This window comes from Anser brachyrhynchus (assembly GCF_964034855.1).
Source record: "Anser brachyrhynchus genome assembly, chromosome: 17".
Lineage (NCBI taxonomy): Eukaryota > Metazoa > Chordata > Aves > Anseriformes > Anatidae > Anser > Anser brachyrhynchus.
The window spans coordinates 13780916-13801894 of NC_137710.1; the positions used below are offsets into that span (position 1 = coordinate 13780916).

At 61.1% G+C, this 20979-nt stretch overlaps 1 protein-coding gene across 5 annotated transcripts in view; it reads left to right on the top strand.

The window, feature by feature from the left end:
- NF2 (NF2, moesin-ezrin-radixin like (MERLIN) tumor suppressor) overlaps window positions 1–15242 on the top strand; it is a 40695-nt gene extending 25453 nt beyond the window's left edge. The window contains exons 14-17 of one of the 5 annotated variants that reach the window (XM_080560238.1): window positions 3781–3911; window positions 5738–5897; window positions 7672–7731; window positions 13828–15242. In XM_080560238.1, coding sequence (XP_080416364.1) covers window positions 3781–3911; window positions 5738–5897; window positions 7672–7707 — 327 coding nt within the window. In that variant the 3' untranslated portion in view covers window positions 7708–7731; window positions 13828–15242. The remainder of the gene's footprint in view (window positions 1–3780; window positions 3912–5737; window positions 5898–7671; window positions 7732–13827) is intronic. The other 4 variants (XM_080560237.1, XM_080560239.1, XM_080560235.1 and 1 more) reach the window with 4 other exon arrangements.
- The last annotated feature ends 5737 nt before the right edge of the window (window positions 15243–20979 follow it).

Here is a 20979-nt window from a genome sequence, read left to right on the forward strand (position 1 = left end):
ACCCCTCCAGCTGCATCTGTCCTGGAGGCAATCTGCGCAGAGCTGCCTGCTCCAGACGCACGGTGCTGCGCCCTCGCCTTTCCTTGAAGAGCCGTGGCCTTCCTTTTTCCCTCCCCAGCTAGGTGGCAGAGTCCCCTCGCCCAGCAGCCGCTCCCCAGTCCCTCTCCCAGCTCTGGGATCAGCGCTCTGTCGCACGGACTGTTGTTTTTCCAAGGTCAGCAGGCTGCGAATGTGCCTGCTGTACCCGTGTCCGTGTGACAGCGCCTCGCCGGGCCCTGCCGCGGGAAGCGCCCTCTCCCCATCCCTTGTCACGCCTGTCTCGCTCCTCTCTTCCCGTGTGGCATCTCTCCTCGCTCTGCCGCCCGCGTGCGTGGGGACGGTCGGGCGCGATGTGCCCAGGCGCCGCTCCTGCGCACGCTTTGGCACGGAGGGACCCGGCGGGGCAGGCGCAGTAAGGAGGGAGAGAGCCAGCCCGGAGCGCCCCGAGGGATGAAGGGTTTTGAAAGCTGCTGCTGGGAGGCTTGTGTCCCTCAGGTGAATGGCAGCTCTGCCAAACAGCACTGCGCTCCGGCTCCTCTCTCCCTTAATGAGGGCGTAACGCTGAGCTTGTTCTTTTCTGTTGTCCCAGCACTTGTGCTCTAGTCCCCCGGCACAGAGAGCAAGGCAGAACTTCCCTCCCGGGGAACGGGAGGAAGGGAGGCGTGGATGGATGTGTTGCAGAAACGACAAGAAGCAGTTAAAGTTTCTCTTTGGTAATTTTCCAGTCTCCCGTACTGGCTTTTTAAAGCTTGTTTAGGTGTCTTCTTAGTCCTTGAAGCCCAAACTGCTTTTGTGATGGTGCAGGTGGATGATGCATGAGGAAGAAAAAAAAAGTGAATCTGAGTCTCAGGCCAGCAGGGCTGAGAGAACAATTCATTCTTTACTGACTTGGCAGCGTCTCTTTTGCCTTCTTCATTGCCATTCAGGTACCACTCAGAGCAAGACTAAAGGCAGTCATCTCTTCTGTGAGTCTCTTGAAGTACTAAGCGCCTGTCTTGGGCTTGCCCAAATCCTCGAGTAGCAAAGTGAAGGCGGTGGCAGCAAGAGAAGCTCTCCCTGCGGGGGAAGCCTCGTGACATGGCTTGCTCTGTGCTTCCTTCATGTCGTCCAGCTCGTTTGCTCCGCTCCCCAGAGGGATGACCGCTGTCAGCGTGGTGCTTGCCTCTATTAACTGAGGGAAATTGCTTTAATGGAATAACAGGGTTATGCGTTTTGTTCCAGGTGAGGGAACACCGGGGAAAAGCTCTGTGTCCCCTCTGGCATCCCGTGCCCCGGTGACACCCCCTGTCCCCTTGATTAAAAATCCCTGTGCCTCGTGCACGGCTTGCCCATCCTCCCTGCGGCTGGTGGGGGACTGCTCTGCTCCAGCTGCTAAGCCCGTGCCTTTGAAAGCGCTCCGTCTGCTCTGCCTTCGCTCTCTCCTTACTCTGCCTCCCCGCTGCTGCTCTCTTACTTCTCCATCATTTTTTTTTTCTTGTTGCTTCATGAAAGAGCTGTGCTGAGGAAAGGGGAGGCAGTGGCTGTAGTAACCCTGACAAATTGGCTTCCGGGCTTAATGATTGCAGCAGCTGAAGATCCCGCTCAACTCTTAGTGCTGTTGGCTGGGGTTGTGTGTGTGTGTGTTGTTTGTTTTTAAACGTAGAACAAGCATGTGCAGAAAAATTGTTAAAGGCTGTTTTAAGGCCAGCAGGGCGGTTTGGATGCTCCTGGCTCCCCTGCACATCGGAGACCGTAGAACCTCACGTGGGAACGTTTTTGCAACCCCCTGCGGGCCTTATAGCGAAGGGACCTGAATGTCGATGGGATGCAAGTATTTAAATCGGTCGGGTGCCTTGGCAGGTCTGTCCCCTTTCCTTAGAGATAGGGATTTCGGTACTCGGCTGTCCCTTTCAGCCAGAATCCCTTTCAGTGTCCGGAATCAATGCTCCGATGTGGCCGTGTTCCGTGGCAGCAGCTGCTGCCGTGGGGAGTAGGGATCGGTATTTTCCTTGTAGCTTAAAGTCTGGCTTAGCCGCGAGACGCCAGCCAGGCAGTGCAGTTCTAGTTGCCTCCTTGTTTACGCTTGTACGAGGTGTTTGCCTTTCGGCTCGGGCTCTGCAGGGTAAATGAAATGTCGTCGCTCCCCGGTTTGTCCGGGAGCAGGGACGAGCCTCGGCTGCTTGTGAATTCCGGGCTGGCGGTGGGGGAGGAGGCAGGTTACTGCGCGAGTAAATCTGTCACGGCTCCAGCGCTGCTGGTTCTGGCCGAAGTGGAGCTGGCTGCAAACAGTCCCCGGAGTATCCCGCACAGAAGAAACACGGAAAAGAAATAACCAGCCAGCGCTCGAGGTTCTGGGGGCAAATACCCTCTGCGTGAGGACCATCCTCCCAGCTTTCGGTGTGTGCTGCCCGCCCAGCCTGTCTGCGCGGTGCCACCTCCTGCCGCTCCGCGAATCCAGCCCGGCTGGGGCACGTCTTCCTTACAGGAATCCCTTAAAGCGGGACGGGGCGTCTAGCAGAGAGCTGGGCGACCTTTGGATGCTGGGCTGTATTGCTCCTACCCCAAATGCCAGCGGGCCGGGCACGCCGGCGGCGGGTCTGACTCAGCTCCACGCGTGCAGTCTGCCGCCTGAAGCTGCTCTGCCACCCTTGACGTGTGCTGCTGCTCGCGACCTCATCTAACATATTGCAGGAGGGGAGTGATGATTTGAGTCAGGCTGTTCTTCCTGCGCCGGTAACGAGCCCATTTATTAGAGGTGTGACAGGGTTTTTGACGGAGAGAAGGGTCGTTTTTTTAAGGTGAGGATAAAAGTGGAGAGCCGGGGCGGTGCGTGTCAGGTGGAGGCATCGCAGTACTTCGAAGCAGGGAAGTCCCAAATCTTCATCTGCGTGCAATTTGAGCGGTTCCTGATGTTATCTCTGCGCTTCCAACTGGGTCTAGCAGTGGTTCCGAAACACTCGGAGCTGTTAGTTACTGTGAAGGTTTAAAAAAAAAAAAAAATAGCGGTGCATCTGTGGACTGCCCTGGAATTGCATCCTAAGTTAACCTTTGGCATGAGGTTCTTCGTTGACCACGCTGCGGGGAGCGCTGGAGCACGGGACTCTGGTCACACGGGGTCTGTCTCACGTTGCCCCTGTTCATAGCTTGCACTTCGAAAACTAGATTTAATGTTAAGAAGCTGCCAACGTCTCCCAAGAGGCAGCTTCTGTCCGGCGTTGCTTTCAGTGACGCAGCGGTGATAAAACCTCGATTTTTACAAAGTTTTGTCGTTAGATTTTGAAGGCAGGAGGTTTCGTCTCCGCTTTACTGCCGCAAAGAGCGGGAACCCGCAGGAGCAATAGCTCCTTGAGGAGCAAATGGGGAATGGAGCAAGGGGATGTGTGGGCCCTGCCTGGTGCTTGAGACGCGGCTTGTTTGCTGCTCTGCTGCTGCAGGGCTTTGCAGCACTTGCCACCTTCCGCACGAAAAGCTCGCCAGCTGGCAAAGAGCCGCTTCGCCCTTCCTCCGGGAAGTTTGAGGCTGGTTCGGAAAGTGGTGCTGGTGGGCCACGGTGCACCGGGGTGGTCCTTCCAGTTGAGTGCCACTCCAGGGAGAGTACACTATTACCCGTGGGGGTAACTAGGACCTTATTAAAGCGTTAGGAAGCAGCACCCTGTGCTGTGTCTTGAGGCGTTGCTCCGGTTTTACCTCTGTTACAGAACGCTTGCTATAGGAGCACTCACGTGGGGCCACAAGCGATTAACTTGTCCTCTCCCTCCGCAGCAGTCCATGAACTCCAGTACGACAGCGCTGCCCACGGACCTGCCGAGCTTCAACCTCATCAGCGAGAGCCTGTCCTTCGACTTCAAGGATACGGACATGAAGAGGCTTTCCATGGAAATTGAGAAAGAGAAGTAGGTGGCGTGCTGCCAGGCCGGGCCAGGGCTGGGTTCGGTTACCGCTGCCTTCCCTCTGCGGCAAGGGGAATCGTACCGGAGCCGAACGTGGCTTTTATGTCGTTCAGAAGAGCTCCAGCATAAAGGGAAGGAGGGAGAAGGCTTTTGGGTTCTCATTCCCCAGGTCATTTGTAACTGCTGAGTACGACTCAGCTGCTGGTTGGCCTTCTCTCAGGGGAGACGGGGACCTGGTGTCACAGTTGCACCTCTCCTGCCCGATTCAAGGCAAGTTTAAGAGTGCTGAGCCCTGCAAGGGGATGATTCCTGTCCGGGCGGTTAACCCAGCTCTCATTTAGGCTTTAATTATCCATCTTGGTAGAAAGAGTTAACAGCAGTGTGGTTGCTGGCACGCTGGGCTATTGCAGGCTGGCGCTTGGGTGTTTGCAATGTGTCCAGGCCACGTTGAGGAAGCTGCGGTCCTGCACTGGGGCTTTAACCCCTTTCTCTTTGAATCTGTGGCATGTTTCTATATAAAAAGTGTACGCAAGCAAGTTTGGATGTGATTATGAGCTTTGATCTTGTGTTTTCCTGAGGGTGTAAATGTAGCCTTCGAAATTACAAATTTAGCAGAAATCAAAGCAGATCAGATTTTAATCTCTGTAGTAATAATGTGCTTTGTTCATTGACGGGATAGGAGATCAAAGCTAGAAGGGCCCTGCCACAACGCTGCGGCCGTAACTTCCCGGCGCTGCAATGAAACACCCCGCATCCCACCGGGTGGCTTTTTCTGCCCCTGGTCAGTTCCCTCTCCCGCGTGTAAGAGAGCAGGCCGCTACTCTAGGGGCAGGGGTTAAAAACTTTTCCTAAAGCCAAAAGGAAAAATGTAGAAGCTGAAAATACCCCACTAATTCCTGGTTCTGTGCCGAGGTTGCTAACTAGGTCATCCCACTCTTCTGAGCAGGAGGATCTCGGCTCTGCCAAACGATAAAAGCAGTAGCATGCTTTCGCTGGCTTCTCCAGGAGTGCTCTCATTCCTCGGATGCTGAGATAAGCCTTGCTACAAATTTTGGCACTTTGAAAGGGTTCTTGTTAGTCTGCTGGTACTTTGACCTCGGTCTCAGTATTTAATCACAAGTACAGGCTGGCATGGTGTGATTTTTGTCTTTTTTTTTCCTCCAGTAGATGTTTCGTTGTGGAAGGCAGTTAAGGCTGAGACCTGAGAATGGCTAGAGGTTTTTTGTGCCTTTTTTTTTTTCTTTTTATTTTTGAGAGGCCTTTCTCTCTCTCAGGGATGCTGTGTGTCTAAAAAGTACCTGATATTTTGGGGAGAGCGCTTGCTCCCACACCCCGTACAAATTAAATCCCTCTCAAACACGAGAAGGCAGTACACCAAGGTCCCTCCTGGAAAATGGCACGAAGGGATTTGCGCCTTTGTGAGTCTGGGAGCTAGGCTTGGAGGTGGAGGGGAGGATGGGACGACAGCGGAGTAGAGCAGTGCTGCTTAAAACAGTGTCTTTTAGGCTGAAACTGCATAATACTAAATCTGTGTCACGGCACGGCTTCGCTCAAAAATCCTCCAGCAGCCCTAGCTTGGCTTTAGTTATTTATTTTATAGTAACACGACTTAGAGTTCTTGGTCGGGCGTCCGGCTTCTCTTCTGAATCCCGAACGAATGGCTGCGGAGGGTGGTTCAGTGTCTGCCGTGACCTGGTGGTGTCGGCTCCGCGCGCGGCGGGTGGTGACGACGGGGTTTTCCTGTTACGGTTCCGCCGCCGACCGCCGCGGCGTCGTGTCGCCACGCGCAGCCAGCCAGCACTGACCCGGCTCTGTTTTGTGCGCGCTAGGGTGGAGTACATGGAGAAAAGCAAGCACCTGCAGGAGCAGCTGAACGAGCTGAAGACCGAAATCGAGGCGCTGAAGCTGAAGGAGAGAGAGACAGCCCTGGATATATTGCACAACGAGAACGCCAGCCGAGGCAACAGCAAGCACAACACTATTAAAAAGGTATCGGAGGGCTCCAGTTTGTATCTCGCCTGATGAAATCCTTTAAAAACAACAAAATAACCCTGCCTTTATTTTGCACACGTTGTTATAATAAAATTGTTTGATCTAGGCTTTCTTCCCTGGCTGCTTAGCTTTGAACCAGGGCGCAGGGAGTCGCAGCTTCTGGTGGCTCTGGTTTCATTCTTGCTGCAACCAAGCCCTGTCTTCTCAGCGCTCTGTGGAGGGCTGGGGCGGTCTTGAGGTTTGCCTGTCCTGCTGAACCTTAACAAAAGCGATGCAGAGGTGCTGGTAGGAGGGATTTGCTGCCCCAGTCACATCAGGAACGGGAAAAGCCCTTCCTGGCTATTGCAACCATTCCCTAAGGGCAATGCAAGGAAGCAGTTTTGAGTTTGGCTAGGGAATAGTAAGGGGGAAACTACTCCTGATTTATGAGCTCTGAGCAGAAAGAGCCAAGAGCTTCATCCTCTCTTTTAATCTGTTCTCGAGTAACCTGTAGTGCAGCTGCAAGTACTAACAGCAAAGTCTGCTGCTGGTAAGGTTCGAGTGGGGTGCGCGCTCCCTGCGCTGCGCACCCTGGAACCACCTGCCTCTAGAAACGCTTCGGGGATTAATGCTTAGCCAAAACGTTGGGGTGCCTGGGTCTGCCAGCGCAGGAGTCACGCCTGGAAGGGCCCGACACGAAAGGTTCGTTATTTGTACATCCAGTCCTCTTCCGTTAGTTGAGTAGCTCTGCTCTTCTCCCAGCTGGGTTCATTCTAACGAGAGCCTGGGCACGCATCCATAATTGGTACAGCGGGACCTAGCGGTCAGCTCCAGTCGCCTGCAGAGGGTTTTTCCCTGGGTTTCTGCTCGCGAGTGTCCTTGTGAGCGCTTCGGAAGTCAGTACGGCACGCGCGGCAGGGTGCAGGTTGTGGTAACAGTTACGGGTTTTCAGAACAAACCCTGGCCTGGTAACATGTCTCAGCGGCGAGCAGTAATGCCTGAAAGGGTTCGAAAATATCAGTTCGTGCCGACTCTCGTGGCTGGGAGCTTGTGATCGCTGAATTGGGGCAGGAAAATGAACCTAGTGGATAGCGCTGGTTTCCCAGTGCTAGCCTTGTGCTGTTTGGGTTCCTGCCTCTCCAGAGGGGAGAGCACAAAAATCTTCACAGGCCCTTTAATCACTGTTGAATCTGAAACCCTTTCTGCTCCCATTAGGCTCTGTGGGGATACGTCCCCATACTCAGAGCCCTCGGTATAAACAGCAAACGCTAACTTTTTGCCTCTGACTGTAGCTTTTGAGATGAGTTAATAGAAAGCTGATGGTCCCATTTGTCTCACTTAACGGAGGCGGCAGGCAGGCGTTCGGGCGTCTGCCGGGGGAGCGTCCCTGTCGCTGGGGCCGCGCTCAGCCTCCCTTTAGGAGCTGCAGGCCTGTCCCCTGCCTCCGGGAGGGGACCGGGGCTGCCTGGCTCGGGCGTCTCGGCCCCGGGAGCAGAGGTTTTCAGATAACAGCCCGCCACCGAAGCGCGTCGGAATAAATTACAGCCCGCTTCTGTTGGTGCCTTCGGGAGGTCAGGAGGGCTTTTGTCCCTGCAGTCCTGATGGAGAGGGAAATTGAGGACGCCCGAGACGGACAGGTGGTTTAGGAATACTTGGGTAATGCCAGCCCCCTGCCGCTCCTGGGAAGCTGTCGGTCACTTCAGCGCTGTACGGATTGCACAAACGACCTGACGTTGCTCGTATCACAGAGGAATTATTTTTTTTTTGTGTCCGTTTTATTTTGCTGGTTTAGCCTCAAGCCCAGGGCAGAAGACCTATCTGCATTTGAGACTTCCACGTAGGTTATTCCGAGGTACTCTGCGTGTGGTGAGGGGGTCACCGGCTGTCACACTAACCCGTGCATGAGCTTGCCCGCGGTGCGCGCTGCTCGAGCCAGCCCCCGGCCCTGCTCCTGCCGCCCCGTGCGCTGTGACCCCGGCCCCCCGCACCCTCCTCCCCGCAGCCCACCCGACGGGGGGCGGCCCCCTGCCCGGCTCTCGCGCCGTCAGAGGCGTTCGCAGCTTCTCCGCATTCATTTTCGCACCTGGTCCTCCACGCTGGGATGCATCTCTCTTGGCAGAAGTTGAGTTGGCAACATCGGTGGGGGAGTGCAGGCAGAGATGCTTAAATAATTGAACACGCCTGCTTCTGCTCTGCTGCCTGTGGCTGGGAATCCGTTGGAGGTACGGGGGGGCCTTTGAAGGTTTCCGTAACGAAGTAAAGCAGGACCTGCCCCCTTGCTTGCTGCAGAAAGGAACTCACGAGCTTAAAAAACCAAACAAGCCCCATCAATTTCCTCTCGCTGCTGCCGCCAGAGCTGGCGTAGCAGGCTGAAACTTCCCCAGCCCGTCTCGGAGCAGGGCAGCACGTGGCTGTGGGACCCGCGTTGCCTGTCTGAGCAGCACCAGAGCAGCGTGCAGGCGGCAGCTGAGGACAGGCAGCGTCTGCAGGTACTGCTTGGGCCTGGCGGCGCGTGGCGTTGGCCGCTGCCACCCCTCGAGGCAGCCCTTTGCAGCCCTGCGCTCTCCTCTCCCGCCCGCTGGCCCCAGCCCTGAGAAGCGGCAGGTGCTGGAAATGGGAAAGGTTTCCTGCCCGTCTCCCAGGGCCCGGGGTTATTCCCTGCAGCCTCTGCTCGTGGCCGCCAGCCCTTTTTAAGTGACCCAAAGAGCGCGTTTCTGGCTTCGGGGGGATGGCTTGGGGGTTGGAGGAGCTGTGTGCTGCTGGCGGAGCTGTTAGCGGGTCCCTCCCGAACCCCGAGGGCGGCCCTGCCTTCCCCGCCACGCTGCGGGGCGCTCCGGTCCCCCGCCTCCTCCCCACGCTGCTCCTTCCTGCTCTGCCGGCCGCCTCTCGTCTTCCTGGAGCCGCTGCCCTCCAAGGACCAGCCTGGCTGAGCCGGGGGCTTGCGTGCCCTCGGGGAAGAGGGGTTTGGGGGAGCTTTTCCGTTCCTTCCGTGGCTGTGGTGTTGCCCACCGACGGCGCCGGGCAGATTTTGACTTGTAGCACTAAAGGATGAGACAAGGAGGGTGCTGCAGCGACGGCGCTCCCGAGCGCAGGTGGCAAACGTGCTTGGAAAAAGCCTTTGTGAGAAGTTCCTGAGGGCCTCCGTAGCCCTGCCCGAGCATCAGGCACACGCGGCCTGGCTGCTGAGCACCTTCCCGGCACCACAGCGGAGGCAGGAAGGTGCTTCAGCCACGGGCTTCTGCCTGGCCCAGGACCAGAAGCGATCAGCACCGCTCGGGGCTGGTGCTGTTCCCGAGCCGCCGGTGCTCTCAGGACTGCGAGGCAGCGCCGTGAATCAGCCAGCGGGGTTTGTGCCAGCTCTCCGTTGCTTCAGCACCTTGCTGGTGTTCCCAAGACGGGCTGCTCCCGTCGCCACGCGTTCCCTGGGGAAAAAGGAGCAGGAAGCTAAAACGAGCGGTGCCCCTCGGGCTGGCCGGCTTCGGGGAGAGGCCGGGTGTCCCTGCGGGGCCGGCTGGCGGTTGTTGAGCCCCCTGTCCCGTCCCCATCGGCGCTGGGAGCTCCGCGACACCTCGAATTTGGGTGAGGTCTGCAGGTGAGCACGGCACGGGGAGGGGCGTTGGAGCCCTGGCAGGTTGTGAAAAGCATCGGGCGGCAGCTGAGAGGGGCGCGGTGCCGGGAAGGAGCCCCCGTAATTAAACCAGCTGCACAGCGAGCGCTGCTGAGTGACCTCTGGGTTTTGTTGCCTGCCTTTGAAGATGCCTGCTAAGTTTTTTCGTGTTTAATTACGTGGTTAACATGCTAATCCTATTTTATGAGCTCTGTGGGCACAGCGCAAGCACCTCATCTGGAAGCCGCTTTCTCTGTAGCGCTCTCGGCCGGGGGCTGGCGCTGCCGGCTCCAGCTGGCTCGGCTTCAGGAGGGTTTTGCCGCTCAGACTGCGGTAGAACATGGAAAAAAAGCTCTTCTTCCCCGCCTGCCCCTGTGGGGGAAGCCTCCCAGGACAGGCTGCTGCTCCAAAACGCGAGCACAACCCGGCCTTTCCTTCCGGTTGCTTTCTTCTTGCGTTGTCCTGCTTATTTACGGTGACTTAAGCCCTTGGAAGTATCGGGGCAAGGAGCAGATCTCTGTGCCTGTTCCCCAGACGAGTGGCTGTGTCCTTGAGCACCGCTCTGGTCCTTCGACGAGCGGCTCTGGGCTCCCGCTGCCCACGGGGCTGCCTTTAGGTTTTTAAGCCGACTTGTAGGATGCAGCGCTTGTCCCTTTCTGGGGCTGGAGCTCGGTCCTTGGGGCCAGCGCCGCCCTCGCCACCGGAGGACCGGGCCGTGCCTCATCCCCCAGGGGGATGCAAGGGACCAGCAAAAGGAAGGTTTTCGCTCCAGGCACCACTTTTCCCCCAAATCCCGGAGGAAAGGGAGATGAATCCCGCACGGCTCTTGCCCCTGCATCCCCGTGTCTGCGAGCCCAGCTCCCCGCTGGGTTTTTATTCCTGCCCTGGTGCAGGCGAGGTGCGAGCTGCTGCGCCTCGGGGACGGGAAGTGAAACTCCCCGGCAGCTAAACTGGGACAGAGCAGCCTCCTTCCCTTGTTTACAAGGAGCGAGAGGAAACCAGCAGCCGTCAGGCCTATCAGCTATTTTTGTGGCAGCCTTTGAAAAGTGTTTCCTTCGACGGGAGTGTCATCTTCTCCCTTTTAAGCGCGCTCATCAAAGCGGTGGAGGCTGGGGGAAAGTTGTGCTCCGGGCCCCGCGCTCGGCACAGAATCAGCGGCCGCGTGGGAGGAGGAGGCAGGGCGAGGGGTGCGGGGGGAACGGGGAGCTTCGGCCCTAAAAAAAAAAAAAAAGGGGATGTGATCCTCGAGCCATCCGGCTGGCCGCCGGGGACGTGGGCAGGGATGGAGAGGACACGGAGGGGAGCGGGGGTGGCAGTAAAGAGGATTTACGGGATGCAGCACTCGGGCTGCGATTTCGCAGGGACTACAGCTCCCTGCCCGCAGCAGCAGCAGCAGCAAAACGTGCCCGGGGAATAAAGACCACGGGGCTGGGAGAGTGCTGAGCACCGGGAGCACACGGCGAGCCCCTGGGGGCCGCCGTCCCCTGCCCCTGCTCCCAGTGTGGGGCCGGGGCTGCCCGGACCCCATGCGCCTTCTGCCCCTTTGTGCCAGCAGAAGGGCTGCGCCCGTGGTTGCTGGGTTAGCGGCTGTCAAGCGGGTTTTCCTCTTGCTGTTTGTTTTCTTGCACGAGTCCAGCAGCTCTGGGTAACGGCAGAGCTCTGAGAAGCCCAGCGCGGGGCTGCGGGGAGCGGGGCTGTTCCCTTCTCCCCCTCTTGATTCATTTGAGCGCTGGCTGCTTAATTGCGCTCCCGCTCCCTCTCTCTAAATTTTCTTTGATGGCTCTGGTAGTGCATTGTGGAGCCCACCCCGCCCTCCCTCCTGCAGGAAGGAGATTATCATAATACTGCTTGTAAATCAATTTTTTTTTTTCCCCCTCTCTGCACTGACGAAAATGTAACTTGCTCCTAATCACTCAGCCTCGCCTGCGCAGCGCTGCTGTGCGCGTGTGGGCACTCAGCGCTCCTTGGCGGGCGAGTGGAGCTGCTGCCAGGGCGCTGGGGGCAGTTTGGGCAGGCAGGAGGTGCTGGGGGCCAGCCTGGGGCTTTCCCCAGCAAACGGGGCAGGGAAAGGGGGCTGCTGCCTGCGCTGCTGCCTGCGCTGCTGCCTGCACGCCCTGGGGGCAGGTCCCCGAGCCCCATCGCGTCCCTCCTGCTGCGCTCCTTGCTTGCCTGTCCCGGTGCAGAAAAGGAAGAGAACCCAACGGGTGGCTCCTGCTGTTAGGGAGGGGGTTCCCTGCAAAGAGCTGCCTGGGGCTCGTGGCCGCAGCCACAACCGATGCCAGCTCAGCTCCGGAGCTCCCCGCGCCCGCCGGCTCGCGCAGCCGCTGCCCGGACCCCGCCGTGGGGCGAGTCGTGGTGCCGGGGGGCTCTGCCCTCCTTCCCCAGGCGCAGCCCTCGCCTCTTGTCATGCCACGCACAGCCAGGCTGCAGCTGCGGTGAGCAGCCCTGCGGCACGGCGCCTGCCGCGAGCGATGTGCGGCCGGTGCCTCCGCTCCCTTGTCAGCGGGGCGCTGCTGGTGCTGCTGGGCAGGGAGCGGAGCTCTGCCGGCCTGGGGAGCCAGCCTGGAGCTGCTCAACAGCGTGAAAAGCAGCAGGAAAGGGAAGGAAGGAAGGAAGGAAAGGAGGGGGTTTTTCCCTCCAGGCACAGCAGAGCATCGCTGGTGGAGTCGGGGTGCGCTCAGGAGCGATCTGAATTCCCTCTCCTGATCCAGCCGCCTGGGCCGTGCGGAAGAAATCCTCCTGCACCACGCGAGCCGCCTGTGCCTCTCTTTTACGTCTCATCGCACCCCTCTCTGCCAGGCTCCTGCCTCTCCTGCTGCCTGCCTGGCCGCGGCTGCCTCGCTCCTCCCGTGCCTCGGTTTCCCCGCGTAGCCCCCAAACAGCGATCAGCGCAGGGAAGGCCACGGGTGGAAGCCCCTGGGCAAGAAGTCGCTAATTTGTGACTTCTTCCTCCGTCTCTTCCTTCCCCCTGCGCCTGTGCCCTGTCCCCTCGTTGCTCTGCCCTCACACAGCGGCGTCAGCTCCGAGAGCCCCGGCTTCACACGCTCGTGCTCTGCCAGCAGAGCGCCGAGCTCGCAGCAGGAGGATGTGGGAGGAGCGTCCCCGTGCTGGGCTTTGGTGGCTCGGGTACCGCGAGCCCCCGACAGCCGTGGCCAGGGCTTGGAGCAGCACCGTTGCCCTTCTCCCCCCGTCCCGCAGAAGAGGTGACCCGAGCAGCGGGGGCGGTAGGAAGGAGGCAGGGGAGAGCTCAGCGTCCTCCTCGGCCCCACCTGGCCTCACCTCCACCCCCCTGGCGTGGCTGTGGCCACCTCAGCCCGGCAGCGATGAGCCCAGGTCGCTGCCGGCTCCGTGGCATCCCCCCGGGCATTATACCCCAAATTCTCTGGCTTTTGACCCAGCTGGAAGGGCCAAAAGCAAGCGCGCGCTGCGGCTCCAGAGAGGAGGCTGGAGGGACGGGGGGATGCTGAGGAGGAGCTGAGCCAGCCCTGTTCCAGTAAAGGGCGTTAAGCCCCTGCAGAAATTGCCTCTGCAATACAGATTTTCGGAACGGCATTAGAGCTGTGAAGGAATTACCGAGGAAAGGACAGCGGGGCGAGCGGGGAGGGGGAAGCGCTTGGCAGCGCTGCCGTGGGGCTTAGCTGGCTGCAAGGCGAGCCCGGGATCCCTGCTTCAGCAAAACGCGCGGCCCCGGCAGAAGGCACGCTGCTTAATCCAGCTGAAACGAAGCCCGTGCAATTAGCTCGCTGCTTTGGCACATGCGGCTGGTGATTCAGCAGCTGGGGGGAAGGTGGCGCTTCTCCCAGGGCGCTGCTGTGGGGGGTTACCCTGAAATACTGGGGGTTTCCTCCTCTCGGCTGGGGGTGTTTCTCCCATCTCTCCTTTGGCCCTTTAGGGAACGGGACTGCGGCTCCCGTGCAGAGCATTATTTTTAGTTTAGCCTCGCTGGCCCTGCCAGAAGCTTTGCTGGGCCAAGTTTCGTGGTGCTGCAGAGCCTTTGCTCCAGGGTCCTCGTGGGGTGAACGAGCAGCTTCAGCTCCCCGCTCTGGGATGGCTCCGGGGTGGGTGTCGGGGCCGTGCTTTCCTCCAGGACCCCGTTCTCCAGCCACCCAAATTCCACCGCTGCTGCAGCCCCTCAGCACCCTTCGCCCTGTGGGGAGAGCAGGGAGCACCCCCACGTGAGAACCCGTAACCTTCCCCGCACCCTTCAGCCAGCCCGCGCTTGCCGAGGCCGCGGCGAGACGTCCCCGCTTCTGCCGTCCCCGCGTCTCCGGAGGGGCAGCGGCCGCCCCGTGCCCGGCGGGAGGAGGGAGTCACCCCCGTCTCCCCTCTGCTCTCTTGCAGCTCACACTACAGAGCACCAAGTCCCGCGTGGCCTTCTTCGAGGAGCTCTAGGACGCGCCCGGCCGCCCCGCGCCGCTCTCCAGCCCCAGCGCCCGCACCGGGCATCGCCGCGGCTGCGTCCCGCCACCCGCCCCGGACTGCGACGTTCTCCACCTCAGCGTCTGCCGATCCTCCTCCTCCTCCCTCCCTGCTTTTGTTTTTTTCCAGCCTCTCCTGCCTTTTCCTTTTTTGTTCCCCCCCCCCCTTATATTTTGGCTCAGCCTTTCGGGCTTTTTCCCGGCAGCGCGAGGCCGGGGCCGGGGCCGCAGCGGAGGAGCGGGACGGGGCTGCCATTAGCAGCCCCGAGCAGGTGCCAGCGGAGGGCTGTAAATCAGCGGGCCCGGCGGAGGCAGGAGGCTGGCACGGAGGATTTGTGGAGGAGCTGCGGGGGAGAGGGCGAAGGCTGAGGGCTGCTGCTGCGCTGGGGCGAGGAGGAAGGGGCAGGAAGACCTCCTCCTCCTCCTCCTCCTCCTCCTCCTCCTCCTCCTCGTCCCTGCATGCAGGAGGGGATGAGGAGCGGGAGAACAGCTGGTGCCGGCCAACTGCGACCTTTTTTCCCTGCAAACTGTGACAAGCGGGGGCAGCCTGAGGCCGGGGGCTCTCCCTGGGGTCGAGGCGGGGCTGCGGCCGGCCGGGATCCTGGCAGAGGGTGATCGCGGCCCCGGCTTCGGTTGTGGGGAGGCAGCGGGTGCCCGCTGCGCCCCGCCGAGGTGCCCCCACCTCAGCCCCTCTGTGCCTTTCCTGGGCGCTGCAGCTGCAGCAGCCCCAGCTCCGTGCCCTCCTGGTCCCCCAGCAGCGCACCCCGCACCCTGCCCGTTCCCCGTCGGGGTGAGCAGGACCAGGAGCTGACGGCCGGGTCCGGCGCCCCCAGACACACGCAGGGACCCCCCCCCCCGTCTCCTCCGCAGCCCCCGGCCGCTGCTCCCCCCACGCCTGGCTCCTGGCCGCCTGCAGCCCTGCCTCCCCATGCAAACTGGGGGTCCCGTCCCCAAAACACACCGTGGGCCCCAACCCTGGCCGCCCGCGCTGCGGCTGCCCTGCGAGAAGCCCCTGAGCGAGGTCCCTGGCGCGTCCTCGTGGCCCCGGCCCCACTCCTGCCCCTCCGTGGGGACCCGGCGGGCTCCCAGCGCCCCAGTTCCTCCCTCGCCCCCCCAGGACGGAGTTGCAGCCCCCCGGGCAGAGCGTGCCCCAAACCCTCTTTATTTAACAGCCTGCTGCCTTGTAGCGACTCCCCGCACGAAGCGCGTCTGCAATTCAGATGGGTTTGGCCGTGGCCTGGCACAGCCTTTTTCTATCCCCGTGGATCGTTGTACTCCGAGGAAATGTGTTTTTTTTTTTTTTTTCTCAGTTGTTTTAATAAAAATTCAAAGCACTACGAGGGGGGGCACGGAGCTCGCCTGGTTCTTTTCCCCCACGCCTCCCGCGCTCGCCAGGACCGCAGCGGGCAGGGGGTGAGCGAATCCCTCGAGGGATCCCTCGAGGAGGACGAAGCCCCCTGGGGACACGGGGTGTCCCCCCATGCCGTCCCCGACCCCGGGGGCTGCTCCTGCTCCCGCGGCCCCAGCCCAGGGCCAGGCGATGGGATTTGGGGCCGCTGCCTGCTCCCCAGTGGGGTGGGAGGCGCGGGCGGGCTGGGAGCTGGGGGTGGCGGTGGTTTTTTTTTTCCCTCTTTTGTTGTTCTTAAGCAGGGCAGCCCAGGGGAGATGGGATTGCTGCTTTTTTCGTGTGTGTCAAAGGGATGCTGATGGGGAAAAGGGGGGGATTTGGGGGCTGCGGGAGGGGGGAGGGCAGGGGGGGCTGACCTGATTTCCCGCGCGCGCGGCGCAGCCTCGGCATCAATAATGCAGCCGTTGCTCGCCGCCTGCGGAGGACGGGGAGAGCCTCGGGCTGGGGGATTTGGCCCCAAAGCAAAGCCTGGAGGGCTGCTTCGGAAACCCTGAGGATGCTCCGTGTCCCCGGGGGGGGTCTCCTCGCCCCCTCCTCCCCCAGAGGGGATGGGGACAGGCGACGGCGTCCCCCGGGGCCGTGGCTGTGCCCTCGGGGAGCGCCCGAGGGTCCCCGTGCCCCAAAGGCAGGGCTGAGCTGTGGGACGCAGCCCTGGTGCTGGGATGCGGCTGCTGTGGTGCCATAGGGCCGTGCACTCGCAGCCTTGCACACTCGCAGCCTTGCACACTCACAGCCTTGCACACTCACAGCACTGCACACCTGCAGCCTTGCGTACATGCAGGATCGCGCGCTTGCAGCCCTGCACACAGCATTGCATCCGTGCAGGGTTGCACACTTGCAGCCTTGCTCACTTGCAGCCTTGCACACACCATTGCACACTTGCAGCTTTGCATACACGCAGGATTGCGTGCTTGCAGCCTTGCAGACGCGCAGCATCGCACACCCACACCTCTCTGTACGTACAGGGCTGCACATTTGCAGCTTTGCACACCCGCAGCCCCGCGTGCTCACAGCATTGCACTTCGTCAGGTGTGCGCGCTTGTGGCCTCCCCCGCTTGGTCTTGCACGCCCACAGCCTTGCACACGCGCAGCCTTGCACGCTCACAGCCCGCGGCAGCTCCGTGTGAGCACTCCCAGCAGTGGCAGAATGGGAAAGTCCAGCGCTTTCAAAGGAAATTTCATTCTGATTTTTTTTTTCTTTTTAGCAAAATTAAATTCATCAAAGTCTAGACAGCTTCAGAGAGGATGTGGATTGCGTTGAGATGACTTTGCCCAAGGAAAAAAATAAAAATAAAACTATCTAAATGGCTTTTTCCACGTGCTGGAACAGCTCCTGCCTCCTTCCACCCGTTCCCCAAACTGGGAAGGACCCCACGCGAGCTCTGCACCACTCGGGGGGCTCTGCCCGGAGCTGATTTTGGGGGGTCCTGGGGGCTGCCAGCGCCCACCAGCAGGAGCAGGAGCAGATCCCAAAGTGGGCAAAGCTTGGGGTGGGTTTGGAAAGGAAATTGGGGTTTTCTTTGCCAAACTGAGGGCCTGGCTCCATTTCGGCAGCGTTCCTCAGCACACTTCAGTGCTGGGGGGCTGGGGGCGGCTTTGGCACTGCCCTGGGGACGGGCTCACGTCTGGTGTTCAGACCGGGGCCATTCCTCGCTGGTGGGGCACCCCCAGCCTCCAGGGGCACCAGCCCTGCACCGGGCATCTCCGCAGGCACATCAGGAGCCACTCCAAAGCCTCCCCTGCTCGCATTTATGCGACTTTGAAAACATAAAATGCCCTTAAAAAAAATCAGCTAAGGCCCACGCTGAAGCTGGTGCTGCAGGAGGGAGGTCACCTCTGGGGGGGGGACAGCGGCTGGCGGAGACGCGGTGCCCCCGCTGTCCCTGGGGTGGGAGGGATGCGAGGTGGCCCAGCCCTTGGGGCTTGGTGCCCACCCAAAATCCATAAAATCCACCTGAAAAGGGGACGGGAGAGCTCTTGTCCCCCCCGGATCACCAGGGCTCCGTGGGGGCCCGAAGTGACTCTCAGGGTGGCCCCAAGGCGAGAGCCCAGCGCCGCCGGAGCCGTCCCAACAGCAAGCAGAGGCGCGTGGGGAAACTGAGGCTCAGAGGAGGGTTGCAGCGGCGTGTCCCCGTGTGCCCGTGTCCCCGGGGCTGCCCGCCCTGTGGGGCTCCCGTTTGGTATTCTGCCCTTGTCCTGCGCGGCGGCGAGGCAGCGCCCGGGGCCTGCAGCCATGCATTATTCATGGGCGCGCGGCGGCGAGGGCGACGCACCCCCAGGAGCTGCTCCTGCACCCCCGGGTGCTGAGCCCCGGCACCACGGAGCTGCCTCCTGCACCCTGCTCTGTGTGTGCGTGCGCGCACAAGTGAAGGGCGTTTCCGCAGGGGTTTTGTGCACGAGGGAATTGCATTCGCACGAGGGGTGCAGTTGCAGGAAGCGGGTTGTGCACAAGGGGCGTGCGCTCGCACAAGGGCTGTTTGCATCCAAGTGCGTGCACAAGGAAGGAGTGTTGCACAGGAGCCACATTTGCACCACTGTGTGCGTGTGTGCGCGCACAAGCAAAGGGCATTTCCATGGGGGCCGTGCGTTTGTGCACAGCGGCGCTCCGTTTGTGCAAGGGATTCTTTTGCACTACAGGTGTGTGCGCACGAGGGACGGGCCCTTGCACCAGGGACACACATTTGCACGCCCCAGCCGTGCCGGGAGCAGCGGGCACGCCGCGTTAGTCAGCGCCGGGCTCTGAGTCACCTCCCAGCCGATGCCACCGGCAGCTGGCACGGCGGCGCCCGGCCGTGGCACTGGGGACCAGCAGAGGACACGGGGCGGTGGGACGCTGGGGAGCACCCACGGGGCAGGTCCGGGCCGCAGGGCACAGCCCCAAATCCCCCCCAGCCCCTCCGTGGGGACACCGCGGGGACGTGGGGGCCTCGTCTCTGCCTCCGCCAGCCCCCGCGCCGTCCTCGGTGGCTCCTCACCCGTAGCCACCAGCTGGATCGGCCCCGGTCCCCCACCCTGTGGGGTGAGGTTCGGAGGGGAGCGGGGCAGAGGCATCGCCCCCAAATCCACCCCCGTGTCCCAGCTGAGACCTGCTGAGCTCGGGGCGTCTCAGCGGGGGCTTGGCTCGCTGCGGGCTGAGGGAACAAGGGCAGGAGGAGCTCTGGAGCTGGAGGAGCTGAAGGAGCGCTGGGATGGGTGCCGGGCCACGCCGTGGGGTGTCAGCATCACGCAGTGGGGTGCACACCTTGTGGTGGGGCTCAGGACCCCGCGGTGGGATGCAGGATGAGGTGGTTTGGTGCGGGATCACGTCGCGGGGTGCGGGAGCATGCAGGGGGTGCGGGACCACAGGGTTGGTGCAGAACCACAAAGCACATTTGGGACCAGGCATTTCAATTTTCCCCGGTTTTCATAAATCTCCTCCCCGTAAAACTTACAAGGGGCTCTTTTACCCCGCGGGTGCCCACGTCAGGCATTGCTTTCCACGCCTTTCCCCTTCTCCTTGCCCAGACCCTGCACCCGGAGGCTCTGCCTGTTATTCCCCCCTCACAGAGGCATTTTTGGGGGCTGGGGGACGGGTCCCCAGTGCCCCCCGCACGTTACCGCAGCCCCGGTTAACAGCGGGCGCCGCGAGCTGGCAGCAGCGGCAGGGACAGATAACCTTGTGCTGGGCACGGCGCAGCCATCCCTCTTCTTCCATCAAGCCTTCATTTAAGAAACATTTCGCTAAATGCCCAGCTGACACCGGCGGCCCGGGGAGATTGATGCCTCCGGCGCCTCGGCGGGCTCGGTGCCAGCGAGTGGCTTCAAAAGGACACGGCGGCCACGCGGGGCCACCACGTCCCCTCCCCGCAGGCGGTGCGGGCGATGCCGTGGCCGGAGGGATGCTCTGCAGCCCCCAGGGGAGCTGAGGGCACCCAGCCTGGGTCTGCACCTTCCCATCCCACCCCTGCGAGCTTTCCCAGCCCCTGACTGGCACTACCGGGTTTTCCCGCCCCATCCCAAGCTCTGCGAGCTTTCACATCCCATCTCCAGCTCTGTGAGGTTCAGCCATCCTATACTCACACATCCCCATCCCCATCCCCATCCCATCCCATCCCAATCCCATCCCAATCCCATCCCATCCCCATCCCCATCCCCATCCCCATCCCCATCCCCATCCCATCCCCATCCCCATCCCCATCCCCATCCCATCCCATCCCCATCCCCATCCCCATCCCCATCCCCATCCCCATCCCCATCCCATCCCATCCCCATCCCCATCCCCATCCCCATCCCCATCCCCATCCCAATCCCATCCCAACCCATTCCATCCCCATCCCCATCCCCACCCCACCCCATCCCTGTGGGGTTTCCCCATCCCACCCCTGCCAGGTCCCCCGCAGGGACAGTCGGGAATCACGCCGAGCCCCCGCTCGCGGACGGCTCCAGCTGGGAGATAAGCTAAGGGCAAGGAGAACACGGGGCTGAGCGGGGCAGCGGGGACGCGAAGGGCACCAACAGCCACGCCAGGGCTGCTAATAAATGAGGAGACCATGAAATTAAAGATAAATCAGAAACATCTGAGTGCCTGTGCATTTTAATTTCTTTTAGCACACCCCCCCCCCACCCAGTCCTCCTGAGACAAGGGGAAATGCAGGCGCTGGGTGCCCGGGGAAGAGCCAGGGGCAGCAGGGCCGGGGGGGGCACAGCACCCCTGGGTGCAGGGGGAGCAGTGGCACCTGCTAACGCAATTAAATCGCTGTTAATTGACCCCCACCTGCCCTTCCCTGCCTGCCGAGGGGGGCAAGTGCATGGACGGGGGGGCTCAGGAGGAGGGAGCAGCGGGAAAGCAGCCCCGAGGTTTTTGGTGTTATTTCTTCTGGATTTGGGTGGCGAGAAATTAATGAGTTTCCACCCCTGGGCCTCCAGTGGGCAGGCGGAGAATTAACTGGGAGGGCGACTTCATTAATATTGAAGAGTGGATGGATCCACCAGGAAAGAGGAGGAGATTTTCAATTAGGCTGCTTTTCCTTTTCCTTTTTTTTTTTTGTTTTTTGGGGGGGGGGGTGTTTCACCCCCGAGAGGCACCACGGAGAGGCCACCGGGGGATTTCGGGCACCGCACGCCTCCGTTCCCCAGCCTCGCCATGTCGCTGCCACCGGGCTGTTTGGCAGCAGCAGCCGACAAAATTCAGGCTCCGGCGCTGCTTTTTCCTTCAGGGTGCATCAAGGGCCCGCAGAGGGCTCAAAGAAATGAATTCCCCCCAAGTTTTTAGCGGCTCGGATGTCGGGGAGGGCGAAAACCCCCAAATCGGCCTCACCTCCCCCAGGGGCTGTGCTGAGCTCAACCCCAGTACGAGACACCGGAGACTCCCCGTGGGGCGCGGGGAGGAGGGGGTCCACGCATCCTGGGGCCGGATGGGGCTGCGGGATTTGGGTTTTCCCATGGGAAGGGGGCTGCGGAGGAGGACATCGCTCCCGGCCGAAGCTCGGCGTGCAGGGACCCCAGCTGGCTGCGCAGGCAGAGCTGCCACGGCCGGGCAGGGAGGAGGAGGAGGAGGAGGAGGAGGATGAAGGCAGTGCTGAAGCCCCTGGGCATCCCAAACCTGGGACAAATTAAAGAGGAGGGTGAAGGAGAGGAAGGAGCGGGGAGGGTACTTCGCCTCCCGTTTGCCCAGGTTGACGAGGAAAG